Raw genomic sequence first — 25,374 nt, 5'->3', positions numbered from 1 at the left:
CATTGCATGGGAGAAACCTAGATTTCGGCAGTCAGATGGCTACGGCAGGACTACCTCAAGCTCAAACCAGCTTGTGTTCCATGCTGACAATCTGCTTAAAAACAAGGAACAAGGAACAATTAAGGGACAGACTAATTATGGAATGCATCGATGTTAGGAACATCCAGCCAGGCAGTGGCAGGCGAATTTCTGAGTTCGAGGCCCGCCTGGTCTACAGGGTGAGTTCCAGGACAGCCAGAGCTACACAGAGAAACCCTGTCTTGAAAAACCAACCCCCCCCCAAAAAAAACATAACATGGAATATAATATCTGAAGTTGAGATCAGTAAAGACCGCACACCCTGTGATGAAAACAAAACGTAACAAAAGTAAAGATAAACTATAGATAAAGAGAAAATGTTGCTGTATACCTAATGAGTGACTTGTGCGAAGGCAACATAAATAACAAAAGGGAAAGAGGGGACTAGCTCAGTAGATAAATTCCCTGCTATGCAGGAAACATGAGGGTGAGTTTGGATGCCCAAAACCAACACATAAGTCAGACATGGTAGTGTGGACTTGCAACCTCAGCACTGGGGAGGTGGAGGCAGGTAGGCTCTTGGAACTTGTCACCCAGCCAGTGTAGTCGAAATAATGAGACCTTGCCTCAAAAACTAATGGGCACAGTGATAGAGGAAGACTCCTGACCACCTGATATGGACCTTTTGGCTTCCATATCCACCTGTGTCCCTCCCCCATACACATTCTAGTTCCTTAGGAAAATAGTCAAATTAGAACCACAGTAAGATGCCATTACAAAATAATCAAATTGGCTACAATTAAAAATAGGATCATACACTAAGGTCTGGAAAGCATACAGAGACACCTGAGGCCTATGGCTGGTTGAGACTAAATTGCTTTAGAAAACAATTTCAGTTTCTGAGCAATGCAGTTATTTTACTACTCCATATTCTAAGAAATAAAATTGCATACTTGTTACTTTTCTTTTACTTTCAAGAGGTTTTTCCCCCATACGGGCCTCCAACTGGTACATCTTTCTTGCTTTCCTGCCTGCTTCTCCTACTTCTGGCTTCTGCAGCTCCTGCCTCTCTCGAGCTTAAGCTCCGCCTTCCGGCCCACCGTCGGTCACTGAGTACTCCCAAGCTTAGCCAATCCCAATGGGCCACTTGGCAAAAGCGGATAGGTCACCAGAGGCGGAAGCAACCAATGGCAGCAAGCTTAGCCAAATGAGGGCTTGCTTATGAGACCACTCGCTCTTGGAACAGCTCTCCACACATACTCATTTAAAGACTTTTGAAAGTTTATAGTTGTTTTATCTGTAATAAGACCAAACAGAAGACACTAATTTACTTCAATAGTGGGCAAACACACTAGATAGGCCATCCAAAGAGACCTTGCCTGCAAAAGAAAGTACTCTGTTACAACACAGAGAAGTAATTAAGCAGAATGAGAGCCCAGAGTGCTCCAAATAAAATATACCCATGATTCTGTAAGGACATCATAAACTAATCCTTGGTGGCTACTGTGATTGCCGGAGAATGAGACCGCAGAGGGTCAGGAGAGAAGCCTCACGGTAATAGGTGTACTTTTATCTTCAGTGTGATGATTTCAATGGTGTATACATGTATAAACATTTCAAGATAAATACAATCAGCCCAAATGTCAACTATTTCTCAGCAGAACATTGTTAAAGTACAACTTATTTTAAAACATTTCAGTTCTCTCCCACTCTTCCTCTCCTAACTCCTTTCTCTCTGGTTCTTGTTTGTCTTTTGGTTCCCATCTGAAAGAGTGGCCTATCCCTTAGTCCAGTATCCCATAACACACACATGCATACATCAGGCAAGGTCAAACAGACAAACAGGCTTAGACTATCCCCTCAGTAAGCTCTGGTTCGAAGTCTGAGAGAACACAATGAGAAACGCCTCAGTTATCATCTTTACGCTGTAAGCATGTGTGCCATCCCCCAACTTTTTAAACTTTATATCTCTGTTAAGTAGGAGGAAACATGTGGGACTAGCCAGAGACCAAGGAAAAGTCCAGCTGGGGAAAGACTAGAAGTCAGGCTGAAAGGGAAGCAGAACAGGTAAACAGAGTGCTTTAGTGTGGAAACTCTGACAGAGTTAAACGTTTAGGGCTTTACACTGTCTGCAAACCACTCTACTCCCATCCTGCTCTTGGTCAGTTTGCTCAGCCTCACTTCTGCCTCTTTCTACATGGCTGCTCATTCCTAAAAACATGAGGAAGATAACCCACAGCCTCCTGACCAGCTATAGTGTGAATCCTCAGAGCACAAGTATTGTGGGTCTGAAGCCAGCCTGGTACACACAGCAAGATGCTGTTCCTCCTCGCCTTCTCAGACAAGAAAGCCATGAGGGCACTGAGCTGCACGCCCAGAGTACCACTGTGCATCACACAGGAAGAAACCCAAAAAACACACCAAGAATACCCACACAAAACTTTACTCACAGACAAAAGAGGTCTGACTCAGGCAAATCAATCTAAAATGCACAAGATGGCAGTGATATGTGAGCAGTAAATAGTTTAATTTATTCCAAGGCATTTTTCTTGTCATTGCAATAAATAAATAGCTATCAAGAGCCCTCATTTACATATAGTGAAAATGAAGCTATCAACATTAAGTGACCTGAGAGCTTATCAAGTGGAGAAAGTACATTTACAGCCAGACCTTCCAACTCTAAAGTGCTACCCTGACTGCCTCTTCCAGCTCTACATCATCACTCTAATTACACAACCTGTACTTTCTTTATGGTACATTTCACAAAACAAAACAAAACAAAATCCCTACTGATCCTCTAAGAAGGAACCCTTCGAAAGCTATGGAATGCCTCTCAAGAGAACTGGCACCAAGAACGCTGCTTGACACTTGAGGCCCTGAGTGAATTTTGTAGAGCACAGCAGCTGCCATGTGTGTCGTCAAGATTTACCTGAATGGAAAGGAAACTGCTGCTTGGCTTCACCAGTATGCGCATCCCAAATGATGGTGGTCTGAGATTAAAAGGAGAAGAAAAATTAAAGAATGCGTGAGCAGCAGAATGGACGCCTGACTGTACGGAGGCAGGGGGATAGTGTGTAGTGAACTCTATAGTCAATGTTTTATTCCACGAAGCACAAGGCCACCTACACTCAGCTCAGGGGAAAAGATCATGATGAGCTTCACTCTTCTGTGGTGATTTCTCGACAACTTATTTCCAATAACAACTACTGTTTGTCAAAGTGTCCGCATTGAATTAGACTGTTAAATGGGTATCACTGCAATGGTGCCAATTTTTCCAGCTCAGGGGTTATGAGGAGGAAAGTTCTTGTTATAGTAAAATGACCACTAAAAGATTTCTTTTTCTTGAGCCTCACATTGGCCACACCCCCACCCAAAAGGCCATTTACATTTAGTTACCACTTAAAGCAAGTCCTGGAACTGCCTATGAAAGAAAGTGACAAGTGCTGGCTCTTCCAACTCCTTCATCTCCCTTTTAAAACTGTTCCCTGAAAATACGAGTCTAAGCCAGTTTCGGCCCCCGCCCCCAGCACTACCCAGCCTGTTCTTGCTAGGTGGAAATAGCCACAGTCCTCGCTGAGATGACCTGGAAGCATAAGGTGAAGTGCTTAGTTGTGATGCTTCACTAGGTTCACATCCCAGCCCACATCAACCAAAGACACAGTGCGGAGATTCAGGAAAACAAGCAGACGGTATAAGAAGTTTCTACTACCATCCCCAATTCATGCTTGAATGAACTGAAGTTTGCTGAAGTGACTAGCAGGAAAGAAAAAAAATTATTTTCAAATATATTCTAGATAGAGCTTGGCTGAATGTTCATTTACCTTATCCACACCAGCACTTAGGATGAAATTTCCTTTCTTATTCCATTTTAATGCAAATATAGGACCTTTATGCTGTCCCAAGGTACTGGCAAGATTACCTAAATTAAAAAACAAAACAAAACTTTAAAATTACTTCAAACTTTATAATTTAGAAGATCAATAAAATCAGAAAGTTTCGTACCATCTTTAGTCCATATTCTGGCAAATCCATCATATGACCCAGTTGCTAGAAGTGTACCTTCACTCTGGCAGAGAAATACATTTTGTTTATTACACAACTCAAAAGGCCATTTAATTACTACACACCTGCTGCCTGTTTAAGTCCCAGGCACAAATGACCCTGATCTATGTGTAAGTGCCAACAAAGGCTGGCAAAAGCCCATTAACTGATGAAGCCAGTATTCTCAAGACAGGCCCATCCCAAGTACGAGCACTGGCAGGAAGCTCTGTGGAGCACGACATTTTCACAGGGGACCATGAGTGAGCATGGGGCAGGTATAGACCAGGAAGGGCAACATAAAAATGATACCATGAGAATGCTTTTTGTAAGAAGTAAAAAGTAAAGCCTTCAATTTATTTTTAAATTCTGATTAGGATTTTAGGAATATGGAGCCAGGTTGAAGCTAAAATTGGGATCTAATTTCAAGATTCCTCAAATATCTTCATTCACAGGCCACTTATGCAAGAGAAGAGCACTCACATTCCAATCTAGCGAGGTGACGTCCTTGTTGCTGGGCACGTCCTGCCCTCCTTCCCGTATGCAGTGTCTAAGCACCAGCTGCGTGGGGCCACTTGTACTGTTCTCACTGAGGTTCCATATTCTTGCTGTGGAGTCTCCAGACCTTCAGAGTCAAAAAAATCAGCTTAAGTCTTCATATGAGCAAGCATTCCAGAATCCAAGCCACACATTTAGCACCTGAATAAGAAGTATACTACCAGACATAAACATTTCTAATATTTTTCTTATTCAACATTTTAGAGCTCCTCCCAGGAAATACTAATCTCCTAAGGCAAAAGGATCGTAAGCAATCAACAGGCACAGCTGGAAAGGAGAACATACATAGCAGTCCTTGTGTTGAGGTATTCCTGAATGCCACTGTCATGCTGGGCATGGTAAAACAGGCCTATAATCCCAGGACACAGGTGGATCAACAAGCCAACGTTAGACAGTAAATCCTGTCTAAAACCAGACAAAATACTCAATACTAGAAAGCTCTTTGAAAAACCTACCCTGATGCCAGGAGATCACTAACAGGGTTCCAGGCACAGATGAAAACTTCAGATTCATGGCCCCGAAGCACAACCGCTTTATTGGAAGGGATTTCCACATCCCCATCTACTTCCATCATGTCCGTGTGGTTATCTGCATCATGAGAAGTAGCAGTTCTGTCAGAAGGTAAGCACAATTCTAGCAAGTATGACTGTACTACTTTAAAAGTGTGAGTGTTTATGCCCAGAGAATGTGTATGTGGAAGTGGTAAGAAGAGATGGGGGGAAAGGGTTATACCTCAGCATAGCTGAATTGAATAGTCCGGAACAACACTATTCTGAGTTCTGCCAGTAGGGGTTGCTGATATCATTCATATAACATGAGTCATCTTTATTGCTCAATGTCAGAGCCTTGCTGGATGGTTGTAACAGAGACTATTACAAAATTTTACTTAGAAATCAAATGCAGATGCAAAAATTCACTTAAGAGTAGAAAAGGGTTTCAGAAACATTTAGGAAGAAACACAGTGCATTTAGCTTCTTGAAACTTAGATGTAAAATATGAACTGTGTGATACAAGTTGGGGTAGAGACAAAAGCTGGGGGTCAGTACAGCCTAAGGCTGGGGCGCTGCGGTAATGTAGTGTGAGGAGCATCTCTAAGCATCCCTGCTCACTTGTGATGGTGTGTGCTCCATTCTCCTCCCCATTTGCTGTATTCTCTCCATTTTTTGTAGATCCTTGCTGGTTAGTGGCGGCGGCGGCAGCGGCGGCTGCAGCTGCATGCTGCTGTGCAAGCTTGTCTCTATAGGCTTGTTGTCTTGTTTGGACTACATCGGGCATGACAGCATCGATCAGGGACAGAGACTCGATGGGCCGACCATCAAATAAGGTGCCATCCTGGGGTTGGAAAACCGGGAAAGAAAAATGAGATGTAGTCATGAAGTTAACAAATATTCCACTAACAAAATGAAGAACTTCATTCTGAGGAAACTGCGAACCTAAGCAAGGAGGAGGGAGGGAGCAAGAATGACAAACATGCAAGCAGCCCCTAACTGTCACTGAGGTGCTGCTCAACTCTGCACAAAGACAAACCGATACAAGAGGCCATTCACAAAAGCTTAAAGATAGTAAAATGATCATGTACAGCATTCAGGTAAGGAAAGCTGTTAGTAAAAAACACTGCCCAATATGAATAGGTCATACAACAAGGATCCAGGCCTTGGAATACAGGAATGCACCTGTACTGACCTTGAAGCAGATCTTTTATCTTACTGGTTTTCTCTAAACATTACAGGATGATCATAGCACATAAGTGATGTAGATGTGTACAATATACAAACTTGACATTAGGTGTAAATGAAGAGCTCCCACAGATAACGCTAACTGTGGCTATGTAGAACCCATCCCTAAGAATACCAACAGGGGACTGGACTACTTTAAATAGCTAAAATCTTTTCACTTACTTTTATCAAAAAAAGAGGGGAGGGGACATGTGTTCACCTCTCCATATTCTGGCCACACACTAAACACTGTAGCTACGACAGACTTCTGCTCAGAGAGAACATGCAGTGTGTGCTTATTAATGCTCTGAAGGCCATGAGACCCTGTCACAGCGCCTCATCTTCCCAGGAGCTACCCAGTAACAGTCCAGAAGGGAATGAGTTTGGCTGTGCTACAAAGCTAATGTATAGAATCAGGGAGCAGGTAAGGCTGCCTCAGGCACAAGTAGCATACCAACACAGGAAATGAACACACTACTGACACATGAACCTTGGACACGTAGCACTGAGAATCAATGTTGGCATCAATTACAAATAAATTGGCTTCCAAAATCAGGGTACATGAAACTAACGGCAGTGTTCTATGTCCTTGCCTCCAGTTTGTTCTTAGTACTACCCAGCAAAATTACTTATGTGTTAAACGTGATTTCCTTTGCCTACACACACATACACATACACACATACACAATTAAAGGAATAATCTACAAAAACTGTCCACTGGTACAAAGACTGGTACATTAGTGAAATTCTGTCTGAACCTGTAAAGTCAAGGTCAGATACTCAATAAAAAAACAAAAAAACCAACAAAACAAAACACAAAAACGAAAACCACATTTAAGAATGAGAATCAGTGTTGAAATGAAACTCATCTGCCTTACCTCATTTATGCTAACTTCTGCCTCTACATACTGCAGGCCTTTCTGGATGATAGAGATGAGTGCAGCGGGTGGGACCAGGGCACCATTTATGTTGGACTGACTTATATGGCTTTCTATACCAAAGGTAAACGCAGAATGAGAAAATCCTAAAAGCAAAAGAAACACTGTAAGAACTTATGTTGCTAGTAACATTACATTAAATCACAAACAGAAAAACCTGTTATCTTCTATAATTACATACCATCACCTGAACATTGTAAATGGACAACTAAAATATGACTTAAAACAGAAATAGTAAAAGAGAAATGTGTCAGCCTTTTATTTTCCTTTGCTCATGGGTCAATGTATACCTGGCTTCTAATGGGTTACATGGCTTTAGTTTTTCTAACTGTACAACAGTAATACCAAAATGCACCAAATACAAATCACTGAAAAGATGTCAGAAATAACAGACTTCAACTGCCTCAACTGAAACAAAATGAAATCAAGATTCATGTGACAGATCATATTTCTGTGGTATATTTAAAAAAAAAAAAAAAAGACATGAAATAAATCCAAACTAGAAAACAAGAGAAATAAGATGAACTGACACAGCCTAGAGCTGTAGATGTGAGTGAGTCAGCAGTGCCTGCCCACCATGCACTTAGGTTCTGGGAGCAACACTGCCAGGCTGTGTGCCATGGCACACACCTGTCCTGCAGCACTCAGAAGTGCAGAGGTGGGAAGATCGGACTTCAGGTTTATCTTTGACTTCACAGAGAGCAACTTGGGCTGTATGAAACTGTTTCCAAAGGAAATATAAATCATATTGTAACTGAATTCGTACATTATTTTTGTATATTCACTGACTAAAAATACTAGTTTTACTATTTAGTAGTAACTCATCTAAACAAACTTTTTGTTGTTATTTCTCTACGATAAGGTTTTTCTGTGTAGCCCAGGCTATCCTGGACCTTGCTCTACAGAACAAACTGGCCTCAAACTCAGATCTGTGCTTGCCTCTGCCTCCTGGGTGCTAGGGTAAGAGTTGTATGCCTCTACCACCCGGCTCTAAACAAACTCATAAGAACTACAAAATGAAAATACAGTTTCGAGGCCTCTTCTTAACAACTAGTCCCAGGACTCAGGAGGCAAGGGGACTACCCAGCATATTCCAGGGTAGGTATGAATGGGCCACACAGGTCATCTCGAAAAGTTAAGTGATTTAAAAAAAAAACAACTTAAAAGCATTAGGGTACATAGCCAATCTCCTTATAAGCTTCATTCATACTGTTAAGAAAATCTAGTCCAGATAGCAAAGTGAAGTTCCAGTAACAGACAGAGTGGTCACTCTCTTTACTGAAATCCCATCACAGTTTACTGAGTTTTTAAAACGCTGAATGACTGGGAAAGGCCCGGGGTTGGCTAATGCACGTGTGGTTGGCTTGGTTCTCAAAGCTTCTACTTCTGCCTTAAGGACCCACAAGAGGAGAAGGTACTTCTGAGACCTTGCTCTAACTTCATGATTTCACCCACACACTAGCTTGTGATAAAGGACATCTCAGAGTTTCTTCTTTAATTAGAGATCACAAAGATGGCTGGGGCAAATGTGGCAGGAGATGGAAGAAGCCATCCCGTAGCATTATCCTTCAGAAACTCCAAGGTCCTGAGTCTGCCAGGGCACGGAGCAGCAGCACAGAAAGGCAAGGCTAAGCACGGGAAGGAAGCATCAGGGAAGATGGCTGGAGGCGAGGAGATGAAGCTGGAGCCAGGGATTCCTGAGTAGGAACAAGGCAGGCCATCGTAAGCTCTGCAACAAAGAATGGGGTAGGGGAACCACCTGGGAAAACTTTGAATATAAGATGCTACTATGGAAAGCACTGTGTGCTACACAACATACGTACATGAGATTTTGATTACACTCTATTATGAATTAAGGCTGAAAAAATAGTCACAGGATACCGTAAAGACTCAAATCCATTCTGCATCCTGCTTCTCTTAAAAAGCCAAAATACAGGAGCAAGATTATACATCCTGCCAGATAGCAGTCCATTACTGCTCCGCTGTCCCTCAGGGACAGAGAAACAGGACAGGCCATCCCGTGAAACACTGGCACGCCTTGCTAACCTTACAATCAGGATGAGGAAGGCAACTACACTCATTTATAGTTATAATAAATAGTTATGAACAAAATCTGATTTTCTCTACATTCTCCTCAAATGCAGCACTGCTCAGCACTATTAGATTCCAGGCCCTATCCAACTGTCTTCCAACTTAATGACGTGCCTAAGAACGTAAGTTCTTGCACTAGCAGGTAGAATTCACCTTGAGCAGGAGAGCCCAGTACACTTTAGGTTTGTTTTGCCAGACGTGGAGAAAGGCTAGTGGGCGCCTCAAGAAACTGCAAAAGTGCTGAGTGATCTCAAACAGCAAGGGGACAACCAAGACCAGGGGCTGGCTAGCTGGGCTTTCTATCCTGCTCCCCCAAGGAAGGTCTATGTGTACACTTCTGACCAGCCATTGAACTGGAATGCCGCCTCCGCCTCCAGCGGTACTCGCACACACAGGGTCACTCTCTTCCTTGGAAATGTCCAACTGACCTCCCTCAAGGTCAGTTAAACTCCGGCTGACCTCCCTCAAGGTCAGTTACACAAACTCCCACTTGCCCTCTGGCCACTCACGTTCAGCCTCCATCAGGCTGATCCCTCCTACAGCCAACTGTTAAGACTCTCTCCTTGTCATCTACAACAAAGTTTCTCACTATGTTTGGACTGTTCCTGCTCCTAAGTCCATCTGTCCCTCCCTCCCTTCAGCTATATGACTACTAACTGAAAGCTGACAGCATCACTTTAACAAGCCCTATTGGTAATCCCTTCAGCTGTCACAGTAAAGCCCTGAAACACAGACACAGCCACTTCAGCAGCTTAGTCCCACCTTTCTGCAGTTTCCTCTCCCCACAGCTCCACCGGGCAGTCCTGTGCCCAGTGCACACCCTAAGTCTAAGTGAGGGCCACGCTTCCTCACCGTGCTCAACTAGCCAGTGCCTCTGGGCCGACAACCTTCCTAGTGTCATGTCACTATCCCAGGCTAACTAGTTTCTCCTGTAATCTCAGGAGTTACACATGCATGGTAAATACCAAACCAAACAATCTACTCTGGCTATTTGATGGGGCAGCCAAGGAAAGGGCTCAAACACAGCAAGCCTTTAACTCTGGGCAAGGAGGAAGTTACCTGTTTAGTAATCTCTTCAAAATGCTACTCCAGTATAACACATTTTGGAATGTGTAAAAAAATCAGTCAACTGGCCACTCCAGAAAAATCATAGTCTTTGTTTAAAAAACAAACAAAACCCACTAAAACCTGAACCAGCTTTATGCTCCCCTTTACATTCCCATTGATTTGAAGAAAATGCTGTTAAATTTACACAAGAGCAAAGGGAATTTTTTAAATCTGCAGACTGTTGAAATCTGTCTCACGGAAGCCAGCATCCCTTCTTTTCCCAGGTAAAAGTGAGTCTGACATAAGCTGCACCTCAATAATGCACGTGGGATACCTAAGAGCAGGAGGCAGAGGAGCCCCTGAACAGACAGACAGTGGCAGGGTGTGTATTTGTACATGTGTGTACGTGTGCCTGCATTATACAGTCAACCACGTAGTTCCTGATTTTCTACACTGCTTTGTTAAGCAAGTAGTGTTTTCCAAAAGAAGAGAATGCGTTCTTGGGAGCCTGGTAACTCTACTCTGCAAACACCAAAGACAAGAAATAGTTCTTGAATATCATGGTTGTCATCTAGGGCACTTGGACAAGCGAAGCATCTCCTCCCCGTCCCCCATGGCAGAGCTGGAATGAACACAACAGTGCTCAAGGAGGGAGATGGAGCTGACTTATTTCAGCCCAGTGATGCTCGGAACCTGCGATTGTTCATGCTACCCACACCCTATGGCTGTGCCTTCTAGACTCAGCTTTCAGAAAAGACAAAGGGTAGAGGTGCTAACAGAGAATATTCAGTTCTGCAGAGCTATGAATAGCACTCAAACACTAGATCCACGCTAGATACACAGTAGATACATCCCCTACATTTTCCTTTAAAAAAAAAAAAGAACTGAGGAGGCCGGGCAGTGGTGGCGCACACCTTAATCCCAGCCCTTGGGAGGCAGAGGCAGGTGGATTTCTGAGTTCGAGGCCAGCCTGGTCTACAGAGTGAGTTCCAGGACAGCAAGGCTATACAGAGAAACCCTGTCTCGAAAAACAAAAAAAAGGGGAAGACAAGAAAAAAAGAAAAAGGACTGAGAAGTAAGCTTGGTGCTAGACCACCTACAAAACAAGGGCCTGGCTTGTTTGATCCTTAGCATCCTCCATATCCCTGAAACAGATAAAAGGCAAATCTACTAACTAGTTTAGAGTTTACATGAATACTACACCCTCTGAACTATTTAACCAGGATTCAGCATTAAGCCATGGAGTTCTCTTTTGTATAGAGTCTTACCTTGTGTGTATGGATGGCTTCTGCCATCCATACAGTTTTTCCTCTTCCTAAGGAAAGTTTCCTTCAAAATTTGTGTGGTGTGTGGTGTGTGGTGTGTGTGTGTGTGTGTGTGTGTGTGTGTTTGTGTGTGTGTGTAAGGGGGGAAGTGGGGGAGAGGGAAGAGAGAGAGAAAGAGAGAATTTAAGGATGATCATTATGACCATCATGCTCTTTCCCAAACACTACACAAATGCATAACGCCACTAGCAACGTATACATGCTTCTTTGTAGTTCTGCCATACCATGTCAGAATTGTTATACCAAAAATACCAAAAATAACAACCCAAAACAAAGGCAAAGAAAAACAGTGAGATAAATACTGAGCAAGCACTCTGGACTGATGGCTTTTGTCTTTAACACTGTCACTTGAAATGAGAAATAGAAAACTTCATATACTATACAAAATGATCATTCCACTAACAAAAGAAAAACTGACTTGAAAGTCTAACAGTCCTAACTCTTACTTTATTACATACGTTATTATAAAGAAGCACAAATGCTGACGTGCATGTCTGTGACTACTCATCTCATCAAACACACACAGAAAAGGCAAACTTAAGCTAGACAAGTCCTTCCTCAACTACCTTCTGCTCTGTTCTTCATGGCCAGAGGTGAATTACTGTTTGCCAGTCTACCATGAGGAGTGAGGCCTGCCTGGTACAGAGCAGGAAGATTACCTACTTAATTACCTTTGTATGAGTCAACAGACACTGTGTTGTCATTTGGTTACTGACATTTTATTAACACTGCCAAGGTTAACTGAAAACTGTCAAAGCAGAGAAATGAATGAAGTGTGACTGGTACAGAAGCTCAACGGTAAACATTTTCAAGTTGTTCTAAGTTAAAGACAGTAACATGGGTGGTTTTGATGTGTGATATTGTAACTAAAGGATGGGTCAAGTATTTCATGTCTGAAATGGCCACATGTACTCCTGACTTCAGATTCTGAAACATCTGTGTATCTAAAAGGAGACCGCTTTCTTGGCACTGATACCCCTGTTAAAACAGATTCATTTACGGTACGTATCACCTGTCATCGAAATCTGGAGGGATTCTTTGTAACACTGTATTGCGCCTGTATTTTAACTTAGACAGGTCAACATGAGATTAAATGAGGAATTTTCTATTAGGAATTTTTAAAATTAAGTTATTAAATGATACTGGATTTTGAAGCAGTCTGGATATCAGGTTTTTTGATAAGGAGTGTCCACTTTCTACATCATTTGGATAAGCACTGTATCACAAAATTACGGCATGGTAGTAGGCCTACATCCATAGGTCGTCTTTTGAAAAGGTGCTAACCTAGACTGTTTGCATCATGACTCTAAGTTCTAAAAACACGGAGTGGTTTCTTCCTAAGACTTTCCAACATCATAATCTAATCATTTAATGGCTTTAGTAGTAGTAGTAGTAGTAAGTGCATTTTGATTTTTTGCAATTTCTACTTAGTCAATCATAAAATGTATCTGTTTCATGGTATCATCAACAGAAATGTTTACCGAGCAACTAAGCATGTGCAGTGACACTCAAATCTGTGAAGACTTCTCCAACCAAACATACAAAAGAAATAGAAGGTTTCTCTGCAGCCCTGAGTGGCCCTGACCTCAGAGATCCACCTGTCTTTGCTTCCAAAGTGCTAGGATTAAAGGTGTGTACCACCAGTGCTTGGCTGAAATTTTATCTTTTTGAACAAAGCAACTTGAAGAATAAATACCAGTAAGTTCACAAGAAATTACCAGGAAATTTTATTTAACACCCCCACATAACAAACAAAATTGGATGTGGATTGGGGTGGTAGGAAAAATTCACATGAGTTTAGCTCTAGTGAACACTGTGTCCGGTTCAATTACATGATTTATCACGACTGAGTAGCTACTGCATAAGGATGCCAGGTAAGTCAATAAGCAATTCAAATTTACACCTTGGGGCAAACACTAACTACAGGAGGAACACTGGTTCAAGTCAATCCTTACTTATATATAACAAGTATTTATTTTTAAGATACTTCAAAGGGAAGAACATCATTTCCTAAGAAGTCTTTGCTACACTGAGCTGGACTCCTAAAGCTGCTGAATGATGGGGGCTCAGCAACCCTCTTATCATGAAGTTAACTGAGCCGAAGCGGAGAGAAGTGCAGTTACAATACTCAACACAAGCCTAATGGTCAATACTTTTGTCTTCGTCTTGTCCTGTGAGGGCCAGCCAATTTGGAAAGGCAACTCCAGCTGAGTACTGAAAATAATCACCATGCCATCTCTCAAAAAACAACCCCATTTCTGAAGTTAGTCATCTAGAGGCCTAAGACTAAAATAGCTTCATTCCCTCTACATTAGGATACCACAGTCTAGTCAACATTAAATCCAGTATTCAGGGAGCAGACATTACAAATCCTTACTAGAAAATGTTACTTCTAAACCAATTATTTATCAAAACAGAAGCAGAGCTTCTAAGGCTTCCCTCACCTGAGAACCAGATCCACACACTTAACTCTAGTCCAGTCCCTCCACGGACTAGTTTTAAAGCATTTCTGTCAAGGGTTCTATGTCCTGACCTCCTTTCTGTCCAGCTCCTTATTTCATAGAGCATGTGGTAAGGAGTAGGAAGGCTTCTTTTGTGTTGTTAGACATTTCAAGAGAAATAGTTATGAGTTAAGCAACGTTTATCATATTGCTTAAATATTTAACTGAGTGCCATAAGCACCCCTGAAATCAATGGTGCCGATACAAGTGAACCCCATGTTTCCAGAAATGACAACAGTCATGTACCATTAGATGTCAGAACCAAGGCTCAGCTTTGTGAACACGAGGTAAGTGCTCAGACCTACAGCCAATGGCGTCTGTAGTGGCCGGGATGCTAGGTTCCAGACTCTTGTATTGAATTCACAGAACCGTAACATCCTTCAACTCTACAATCTCCTGCATCTGGAAGAAACTTAAAAGCAAAGTCTGGTGGCATCTTTACATATATACATACACATATATGTATATGCATATGTATACGTGTGTGTGTGTGTATATATATATACACACACATATATATATACACATATACATATACATATACATATACATATACATATATATACGTGTGTATATATATAGCATGCCCCACTGCTTCCTGACCCTCGTCTACACACTCAGCACTCTCAAGGATGATTCTCAGAAGACACAGCTCGGTCCACATCAGTATGTACACCTTTCAGGCTGTTCACTTTAGACTCAAATCATTATTTATAAGTTTTCTTATGTAATATCGTGAACGTGCTTGCATACATGATCCGTACTTCCTTCCCTGTCTCTTTTTGAAAAAATTTAGCTATTTTAAAATGTAGTTGTTGTTGTTGTTATTTACTGTTGTTATTACTGGGGGAGATGGAGTTAAGACAGCTTCATGGACTATGTTCTCTCCTTCACCTTTTCATGGGTTCCAGGGATCCAAAGCGGGTCACCAGGTCCCAAAGCAAGCGCCTTCCCATGCACTGAGCCATCTTGCCAGCCATCTGTCAATTTTAAATTGTCCCGTGACTGACAGGACCCTTTGTTTGGCCTTAGTCACCTGGACCTCCTGCTGTCTTCCAATAGATTCTAATACATGCAGCCAATGACACAAACAATACCAGGCACAAACTCTGGGATGGAAGGTATGCTGACATTTATGGCAAGGTGCACCAGAAAAATAAATATATCCTCAGTTAAAATGTCATCAAGAACACTGATTTTCGGCCGGGCGTTGGTGGTGCACGCCTTTAATCCCAGCACTTGGGAGGCCAAGGCAGGCAAATTTCTGAGTTCGAGGCCAGCCTGGTCTACAGATTGAATTCCAGGACAGCCAGGGCTATACAGAGAAACCCTGTCTCGAAAAACCAAAACAAACAAACAAACAAAAAAAAAGAACACCGATTTTCTCCTGTCATAATAAGTTACAATATAAAAATATAAAGATACTTCTTCACTTCTATACATGGAATTTACTAATTCTTCAATAGCAGAACGATGAAAATATAATGGCAAGACATAACAAAAAGTTCATTTGGTAATGGTAATGCAATGCACACTGATTACATGCGATGACTTGAGCTGATTATTCACGCTCCTTGAAAATACAATTCTTGCTTTAGGTTTGCTTTTAGTGGGAGAAGGTCTTATATATATCCCAGGCTGTCCTTAAACCATCTGTAGCTGGAGGTGACACTTTCTGACCCTGCATGACTCCACACTGGGTCTCCGGTGGCACCACACTGCCAGCTCTTTCCCTTGATCTCCACTGTAACTACACCATCCAAATGTGTGTGTAATTCACATTTTAATATCGCATCACTGGATATTCTTTCCGAAATTTAACAGATCGGCATTTTGCTACCTCCCCCCTTTTCTGATTATTTCCTTGTAGAAATATAAACAGCAGTTTGTAGAACTGTTTGGAACAGGAGAATCTGAGCAAGCAACTAACACTGTAAGGCACCTGGCCTGCCTCACCTGGGCACTGGGTAAATCACAGGTGAGGTGCTCAGCTGTTTCTGATGCCCTCAGACAGTAATGCCCAGTGGTTTGACTTAAACAGTGAGTGTTCTTTCTAATACACCAAAAGAGACTTCCTAACCAATTCCCACCTACCAGTCCTTCCCAATGCTTGATGACTGTTGGTCCAAAAGCTTCCAATCTGTGGTTTGAGCTATGGTGTCCACACAATCAATCCTTCCCATGTTGGGCAAGGTGTTACAAAATAACTTGTAAACACTTTCACAGGCTGCACTGGGAACAGTCACCAGGGCCACTGTTCTGTGACTTTATTAATTATCATGTATTAAAAGTCTCTGGCAGTCTGTTTGATCTGCGTCCCCCCCTACCCCCACCCCCCATATAAACAAACTCCAAAGCTTCCGTTGTCTGCGATCTCTCGTCTTCCTGTGGTGGCTGTTCTTCTCCATTGTCCCCCTCCCATGGTTGGCTAGTTTCAGTATTCCAACCCCCCTCTGCTTACTACTGTCTTTCTCTCTTTCTACCCCCTCCCCCCATGGTTGGTCACTCTGAGCTCTTTTCCTCTCCATTTTTCTGACCACCTGTTATCTCTCCAGCTACTCAGAGAGGAACAGTGCTACTTATATCTCTTGCCTGGTCCAGCAATATTTCACTTACAGTCTTACTTCTACATTATGATTAGACCTTTTTATCTAGAAACTTGAGATGTTCAATTTCTCAATATTAATTGCAAACCACATTCAATGATCTATAGTAATAACCACCCGAATACATCAATCAGAATTCAGATCAAAATATATTTGATAAATATATTGGGATTAAATATTGGGAAAATATTCTGAAAAATATTAATTTAGCTTTTTACAATTCTTACCATAAGTAGGAGTAATAATTGTGTAGATGCAATATACATTAGTAAGCTGATGTTTCTGAGTCCTTACTATGCGTATGCAACAATATCATATCATAACACCTTCCTAAGTAAAAATGACCTCGAAACATCAAAAGACAAACTGCTAGTTCTATGCATTTGTCTGAGGTGATCCCGACATATTTGAAAGAGTCAGAGAGTTAAACCATGCAGCAAACACAGCTTCAAAGTGGCAGTCCAGGCATCGAGAGACAGGCAAAGCTCAACAGTTTGGACTGTTACAAATTGCAAATGCAAAAAACTTATTTTGAGAATGGTGAAAGAATTTGAGGCCCATTACTTTACAGCAGTACTCACCTGACTCTTGCAAGTACCTATATACCAAGAAGTTGACCTCATCACTGCTTATACTCATCTTTATTCCCACTTAAACCATGAGATCACAACACAGGACATAACCCTAAAAATAAAACAAAGGTCATTATTTTCTCAGTACAAGTATACTAAAACAAAATGTAAACAATGTTTAAAAAACATTTAATGTTATTAAATGATGTAAAACAAAGGTTCTTATTGCTTTGCAGTACTAGCATAGTTACTTCCATAGGTAGTAAAATGACATACATAAAACATAGCTAGAGCTATTTTTCTATAGGGTAACAACATTCTGTTGAAAAGGTAAAGATTCACAAAGGCCTTTAGCATCGCATATAATGCAAAACTCCCTTTACTCTCCCTGACTTTAATGAAGACTTCAGCAGAGCAGTTATTGTGAAAAGGCACACTCTTAGAGGCCTGAGCAGGGAGGAGCCTCAGTCCTGACCCCTAGCTCACTCCATGGTCTCTGCAGTCTCCATCTCACAATCTCCTAACAGAGAGGTCAAGTCTATGTACGTATGCACAGGATCTGGACATGTACGAAGCGATGAGGCTCGAACAATCTTATAATGCCACATTCTCTTACTGATGGGATGATTTAAGGCAAGAGACACACTAAGACAAGACTGAAGTATATATTAGCATAAATCTATTTTCATAATTTAAGAAGAGGTCAGAAATTTTCTCTTAAGAGCCAGTAAATATTTGAGGTCTGCCAGCCATACAGCCTGTCACAACTGTTCATTGTTACCATGTGGTATGAAACAGTAAATGCAAACAAGAGCATGGTTGTGTTCCACTAAAACTTTACTTATAGACACTGAAACTTATACTTCACAGTAATTATTGTGTTAAATATTAGCCTCACTGTCACATTTTTAAAAAGGAAAAACACCCTTTCAGGGAAAAAAAAAATCCTTTCTTTTTCAGTATTATGTTCCTCACTTTAATGAGACTGACATATGAGAAAACCATTCCTATGGGAAAGGCTATTACTCAAAAATATTCATATACTAATCTCTGATGGGTACCAGAAGTGCAGGACAGAGTGGATAAATGAGATCAGGAGGAAAAATTCCACACTGGTAGGATTCACTGCTAATCCCAAACCTTGACCCAAGTTACCAATCTTCACGAGCAGTGGAGGCGATCACAACAGTTTACACACAGTGCTATCTAAAATGTTATCACATCTTCAAAGGCAGGCAGAACAAGTCGGACACAGACAATGCAATCCCTACTGAGCACGGGCTGAGATAAATATAGCATCTTCTACTAGCCCACTCCTGAGAGGGGGTGAGCTCTCAACGCCAGAAGCAGCTGTCACTCATCTGTGGCCAGGCTGCTCACTAGGCCCACATGAAGAGTTATGCCACGCTGACTGTGTGAAGCCAAGAGGTGCGGCACAGGTAGCTCTTTAGCATGGGCGTTTGTTATACCTTTTAACTCTACCCCCCAAGTAGCGTAACTAGAACAACAGCACACAGTTGCACTGTGTACTAACGCATAGGAGGTGACCCACCTCACACACAACGGTGTTGAAGACAGAGTCTTTCAAGGTCTTTAAGTTCAAATAAAGCTTTCTGGGTTTTCTTTTGGGGGATGGGGGGTGAGGGTGGGGGGGTGGGAGGGGGTACCCTTCTAAGACAGACAGTATAGATATTTATATGGGCACAAAGGAGCCTTAAGAGCCCCATGGGCACAAGAGAACCTCACTGACCCTAATCCCTTGAACCCAGGATCTGGCCACTCGGTCAGTCTGTTATAGAAGCTCTAGCTAACATAAAATCACTACTGTTTGCTTTTTTTTTTTAGCAGGAAGGCTTCACTATGGTACTGTAAGTATTAACAATCTCTTGAGCTTGTCTCAGTGACCCGGTTTCTACTTCCCAAGTCACTGGCTTGGTACTACAGGTATGTGCCAGTAACTATATGTGGCTTCATCACTGCCAGCTCATAAACTATGACATCATTCTTTGATACCTGTAAATTTAATAGCTGAATTCAGAGCTTAAATCTGTCCTTCAGAAATATATTCCATCTTTGAACATTCCATACCCTTTAGGAATGACTGAAGAGTAGCAGACGAGCATTAACACCTAATACTAAAAACACACTACTTTCAATTTCCTATCTCATTAAAAATAATAAAAACTATACCAACGTTTACGGTAATACAATTTTGTATACATAAAATACATTAAAGAAATGAGAGCTTTGAGACATCTTCATGTCTTCTGAAACAAATCTTAAAAGGCAAAGAATATTTATTATTTAAAGACTAAATAATACCCTGCTTATGAAAACACATTTATAAACTGTAAAGCAAAGAAAAAAATGGAGATCTTAATGTGATTATACAATCTCTGGAAGAAAGCCCCTGCATAAAATATATGTTCCAGGTTGTTTGATTAACTAATGTAAAATAAATTAAAGACCCAGTTTAACAAAATCAAATTCTTTTTGAACTCTAGTTTTTTGACACAGAGTCTCTCTATGTAGCTTTGGCTGGCCGTGAACTTAGAGATCCACTTGCCTCTGCGTGCCCAGGTCTTGGGATTAAAGGTGGCCAAATCAATTAAGTTCTTTAAGCAATAGCTAATCATGCACCTACTTTCCTGTGTGTCAAACACTATAGTTTCTGTGCTTACAATTTAAGGATGGCTGCTGGCCAACTCCCAGGTTGGAGAGACAGCTCAGTGATCTAAGCACTAGCCACAAAAGCAGGAGGAGCAGTGTCTAGATACCAACACCATAGAAAAGCTGGAAATCACAGCATGAGTTTCTCACCATGGAATCCTAGCATGAGACAGAGAGCAGAGACAGGAGCATCTGGGGAGCTGGCAGAAAAACACAGCAGCAACCAACCAGGTGGGAGGTGAGGCTCATCCTCTGCAGGACAACAACAACCAGGTGGGAGGTGAGGCTCATCCTCTGGAGTCCTCTACTCAGTCCTAACTCACACAGGAACACAGAGGTGCCACCTAGGCAGGCTTTTAAAAAAGAAACCTAACTCCTAAACTAAGGATAAATGCTGTTTACATTGTGTGTTCAATCCTAAGACTCAATCTATGAAATTCACACTAAAGTGGAAAAAAAATGTCCTTAAAAAAAAAAAAAATCACTGAATCTATATCTCCTATTTTCTTACAAGACACATTTAATTCTTTAAATGCTCTATAGTACAGATAGCCAATGAGAGCTTCTCATGAAACAGAAATAAATGTAGGAAACTAAGAGTAATAAAAGCAGAACACACAGAAGATAAAAGTTATCAATGGAAGTCACCATTCTCTCTTGACATATGTTCACCTTCAGGTAAGTCTCTAAAGAATACACTTGACAGCATGTTCATTTTACATAAAAGGGTACTTTCCTTCCTGTATTTACAGTTAATTTTGTATTGTTTTCAAACAAGATAGTCACCATAGTTTGATACTACAGAACACTACATTAGAATCAAAATTCAGCCACTTTAAAAGCGCTTAGCAATGAATCCAGCAGTCAAACAGAATCTACAGGTAGAGTCAGCTTATTAGTTAACATTACCTATACTCCTATCGATTTGACTTGTGATGAACCACCTCATAACTCAGATGCTGCCTTCAATTTATAAAACATTCAAAAGAGTGACTATTTACAGAGGTATCTAAGATCCTTTGAAAATGGGGAGTACACAGAACTCATTAACTATGTGCCGAGAACTGAATCAATTCTAGTTCAGGGCAATTATAATCAATTATAGACAGGGCTCTGAAGAGTGAGACATGAAATCTAGTAGACAGAGAACAGGTTTTATGATACATTTTCTCCACGATCTACTAGAAAAGAACTACAGGATACAAAGCAACTAACCACTTTCTCATTGAGAAAGAACGAGAGAAAGTCCAGTATGGGAAATCAAACCAGGAAGCTACACTCTTCCACTAGCATAGAAAAGCTAGCACAACCTTCTCAAACTAGATCAATCTAATCCATCATTGCAACGTCAGTCCTATGAGAAAACAAGACTGAACACAGTCCATGCTTTCCAAAACTTGGTCAACCACCAGAACAGGTTCACCTGTGCTCAAAATCCAGGTACTGCAAGGATGGAGAAAACCAAGCTGGGTCAAAGTGTAAGAACAAGACATTAGACATTACAATGATGCTTATGAAAACATTTCAAGAATAAGGAGGCGTGTAAGTAAACTAAGACTACTGAGCCTTCAGTAAGTTGAGAAAGGTGTTCACTTGTTGTACTTAGAATTCTTTAGAACAGCAAGAGTCCAAGTCTGTACCAGATGGCCCTGTAGCAAACAGGCGATAGACAGAGACTAAGTGCCCAGTGTAGTGTTTCAAAACAGAAGGAAACTGTAAAATCATGACTGACCAAATGGACAAGGAGGGCCTGTTTAAGGTCAAGTGTAAAGGGCATGAGCTACATTCAGTCCTCTGGGAAAAGCAAGAGGGGGACAGCCCTTCAAGGTTTTTGCTCCAAAAGCAAGAAGGCAAACAACAAAAACAAACAAACAAACAAACACACACCCCACAGAGGAACCAAGGCCAATACACAAAGCAAAGATCGTTCCCAACCTCCTGAAGCCAAACAGGGCTCAGTCCTTTGCAGGATCTCCCAGTGAAGCTACACAACCTTTACTTGCAATCAGGAGCAAATGCATCCTTCCCACTTCATAGAAAACACTGTATGGCTGCGGTGGGAGCAACCTTTCTTTCACACGGTGTCACTACATACAATACTCCCTTTCTCACATTTGCACACGTGTTACCTAGCAAAGATACATGTCCCACTTCACAGATAGGAACACCATGTTATGAATTCTTCATCACTAGACACAACAACAACAACAACAACAACAATGAAAAAAGCTCCCCTGAATAATTAGTTTCATCAGTATCTTATCACCAGTATGTCCTTCAGTACCCCAGTTCACAGAGCACCAAGATCACACAGGCCTTAGCTTCTTGGCTAACCTGGCTGCACCCATGTCAGTTTACACTTCAAACAGAATGTTTTCTCAGTTGGCATCCCATAGATATTTCTTACAAATGAACAAGGCAAGACTTTCACTTCCAAGAAAATACTAAAATTTGTTGGCAAAGATTTAATTTAATCTTTTAAGATTTTAATTTTAAATTTAAAAAAAATCTTATGATTTTTGGAAACACTGTTGTAAATTATTCATGCCCCAGCACCTAATGTTAATAAGGAAAATGGTGAATTAATTAATGGTTCTGATATTTTAATATTGTATCACAAGCTTGTGAAGGTTTTTTAAAGATTTATTTATTTATGTTATATATATGAGTATACTTGTAGATGATTACAGACACACCAGAAAAGGGCATCAGATCTCATTACAGATGGTTGTGAGCCACCATGTCGTTGCTGGGAATTGAACACAGGACTTCTGGAAAGGCAATCAGTGCTCTTAAATGCTAAGTCATCTCTCCAGTCCCCATGAAAGGTTTTCTTAACTTAGAAACTCTTTTTCAAATGGCCAGCACAAACTTAAAAAATTACATAGGAATAGAGGGTGTGTTAAAAAGTTTGAGAAAGGGCCAGGAGTAGTGGCAGACATCATTAATTCAGAACTTGAAAGGCAGAAGTAGATCTATCTCTGTGATTCTAAGGCAAGACTGGTGTATATTTTAAAAAGAAAGAATTACAAAAAGGGGCAGAGAGCTTAGCAGTCAAGAATAAGCAGTGTTCCAGAACCAAACGGGGGAGGAGTTTGAGATGATAGCATGCTCTGGCATCTCCAGGCACATACCTACACATATACACTTAATTAAAAGTAACAACAAAGAACCGAAACATATACAAAACTTTCACTTACCCAGCATCACAGTGAACCCTTAATAGAACTATTCATTTGCTGGTATTTTAGTCTGGTAGTAAAAAAGAGTAGGAAATTTATTCCAAAAATAAATTCTGGTTTTAATTTGGAAACATTCCAGCTCTCTGCACAGCCAGGGCTCCCCATATGTTTCAACTGCAGCAGCACATCCTCAGGCTCAAACTCAGAGCAGAAGTGAATACGCAGCTGTGCATCAAGCCAGAGATTAAAGGATTTGCAAAAACATAAAACAATGCCATCTAAATACTTTTCTTGGAAAACACTTTTATTTCACAAAACACATGATTTGTGTTACTATGTTATGCATGAAGTTATGTTAAAATGTGAATTACAAATTTTTACACTTTTAGTGTCTGATGCAGTAAATACCAATAAATAGTACATACCACGCATTATTTAAAAAAAAAACAACAACAACCTCTTTATGGTTAATGAAGTCAGGTTGTCACAGGACTGTGAATGCCTGAGGACGGCTGGTACAAAACCCCACTCCTTCTTAGCAATTCCAGTTATTATCATTTCTCTGTCACAGTCAGTTTCCTGACAAGAAGGGAAACTGATTCATTAGGCCACAACGATTGTTCAGAATTTTAACTTGGCCTAAATATTCCATTTATGCTCACATGGGAATATGCATTAGCTATCCCCCTCAAAACGTACTTAAGAGAAGAGGTACTAATGTAAAAAAGCATAAATAACAGTACACAAAAGCTCTAGTTTTTATTAAACATGGCAGGTAACTCTGAATCATTAGAGAAATTAAGAAAATACACTTTTCTAAGGCCACACCTTTGTACATGGAGTTCTCCATAGACACCCATGTGATTTAACAATTACACTGAAAATGGCTGTCTTAAGTCATCATGCATCTCACGAAGACTTTACCGAGTTCTGGATTTTACACTGGTCATTGTTCTATTCCAACAGAGACTCATTAACATTCAACGTAAAGAGAGGCCTGAAAGAGATAGCTCAGCACTTTCCTTGCTCTTACAGAGGGCCAGGGCTCAGTTCCAAGCATCTAAACAGCAACTTAAACCATCTGCACCTCCAGCCCCAGGGGATCGAGCACCCTCTTCTGAACTCCTTAGGTACCAAGTTTGCACACAGTGCACATATATACATGCAGGCAAAACCCTAATACTTGTTAAATAAGAAAAAGTAAGTTTAAGGCCAGTTGTGGTAGTATACACCCTTAATCCTAGCAATCAGGTGGCAGAGGCAGAGCAGCTTGGTCTAGATGAGTTCCAGAATAGCCAGGGCTGTGTAGAGACTTTGTCATGGATTAGATTACATTGGATTAGATCAGATTAGATAGGACTAGATAAATAGACAGACTGATTTATTAAAAACTGTAAAATAAGTAAAAACAAGGAAAACAACAGAGGCAAAATATGAACTAATCACAATGACATGCTCATGAAAATGTTTATCAGCATTCCTTCTAGGCTCCACCCCACAGTTACCTGGCAACAGCTAGGAATGCCTGATTCCCTCACTATAAAAGGGACTGTTGGACCCTCCTCACTCTCTTACCCTCTGTCTCTCTTTCCACCCTGCTCCTGGCCAGCCCCTTGTCTCTTCTCCCTCCCCTTTTCTGACTCTCCACTCAACAATTGAAGATGAATTCCCCCCGCCCCATGCCCCAAACAAACTCTATTCCATACTACATCCATTGTATGGTTGGTATCTCAGGGGGAAGGGATGCCTCAGAATGGGCTCGCAGAAGCAGCCCTCCTACCACCTGATTATACCACAGCTCTACCAACTGAAAACTACTAGTCTAGGGGCTGGTGAGATGGCTCAGCAGGTAAGAGCACTGACTGCTCTTCCAAAGGTCCTGAGTTCGGATCTCAGCAACCACATGGTGGCTCACAACCACCTGTAATGAGATCTGATGCCTTCTTCTGGTGCGTATGAAGACAGCTACAGTGAATTACGTCAGAGCGAGCGGGGGCGGAGCGAATGGGGCCGAGTGGGACTGGCAGAGGTCCTGAGTTCAATTCCCAGCAGCCACACACATGATGGCTCATGGCCATCTGTACAGCTACAGTGTACTCATACACATAAAATA

The 25,374-nt window shown here is 41.3% G+C and overlaps 1 protein-coding gene and 1 long non-coding RNA gene across 8 annotated transcripts in view; one reads left to right on the top strand and one right to left on the bottom strand.

Annotated features, from left to right (window-relative positions):
* The window catches only part of Tbl1xr1 (TBL1X receptor 1), a 137,557-nt gene that overhangs the window by 19,668 nt on the left and 92,515 nt on the right, over nt 1-25,374 (bottom strand). For all 7 annotated transcript variants that reach the window (XM_031376440.1, XM_031376438.1, XM_031376443.1 and 4 more), the window contains 8 exons: nt 17,419-17,521; nt 7,208-7,353; nt 5,724-5,946; nt 5,070-5,202; nt 4,540-4,681; nt 4,021-4,084; nt 3,840-3,937; nt 2,948-3,008 (listed from right to left, as the gene is read on the bottom strand). In XM_031376440.1, the coding sequence (XP_031232300.1) occupies nt 2,948-3,008; nt 3,840-3,937; nt 4,021-4,084; nt 4,540-4,681; nt 5,070-5,202; nt 5,724-5,946; nt 7,208-7,353; nt 17,419-17,476 (925 nt within the window). In that variant the 5' untranslated portion in view covers nt 17,477-17,521. The remainder of the gene's footprint in view (nt 1-2,947; nt 3,009-3,839; nt 3,938-4,020; nt 4,085-4,539; nt 4,682-5,069; nt 5,203-5,723; nt 5,947-7,207; nt 7,354-17,418; nt 17,522-25,374) is intronic.
* LOC116094999 lies at nt 12,499-13,367 on the top strand. The gene is made up of 3 exons (XR_004120391.1): nt 12,499-12,528; nt 12,655-12,731; nt 13,202-13,367. It is a non-coding gene; the product is annotated as an uncharacterized LOC116094999 (long non-coding RNA).

The sequence above is a fragment of the Mastomys coucha genome, unplaced genomic scaffold (genome assembly GCF_008632895.1).
Source record: "Mastomys coucha isolate ucsf_1 unplaced genomic scaffold, UCSF_Mcou_1 pScaffold17, whole genome shotgun sequence".
NCBI classification, from domain to species: domain Eukaryota; kingdom Metazoa; phylum Chordata; class Mammalia; order Rodentia; family Muridae; genus Mastomys; species Mastomys coucha.
This window is presented reverse-complemented; position numbering and strand designations above follow the sequence as displayed.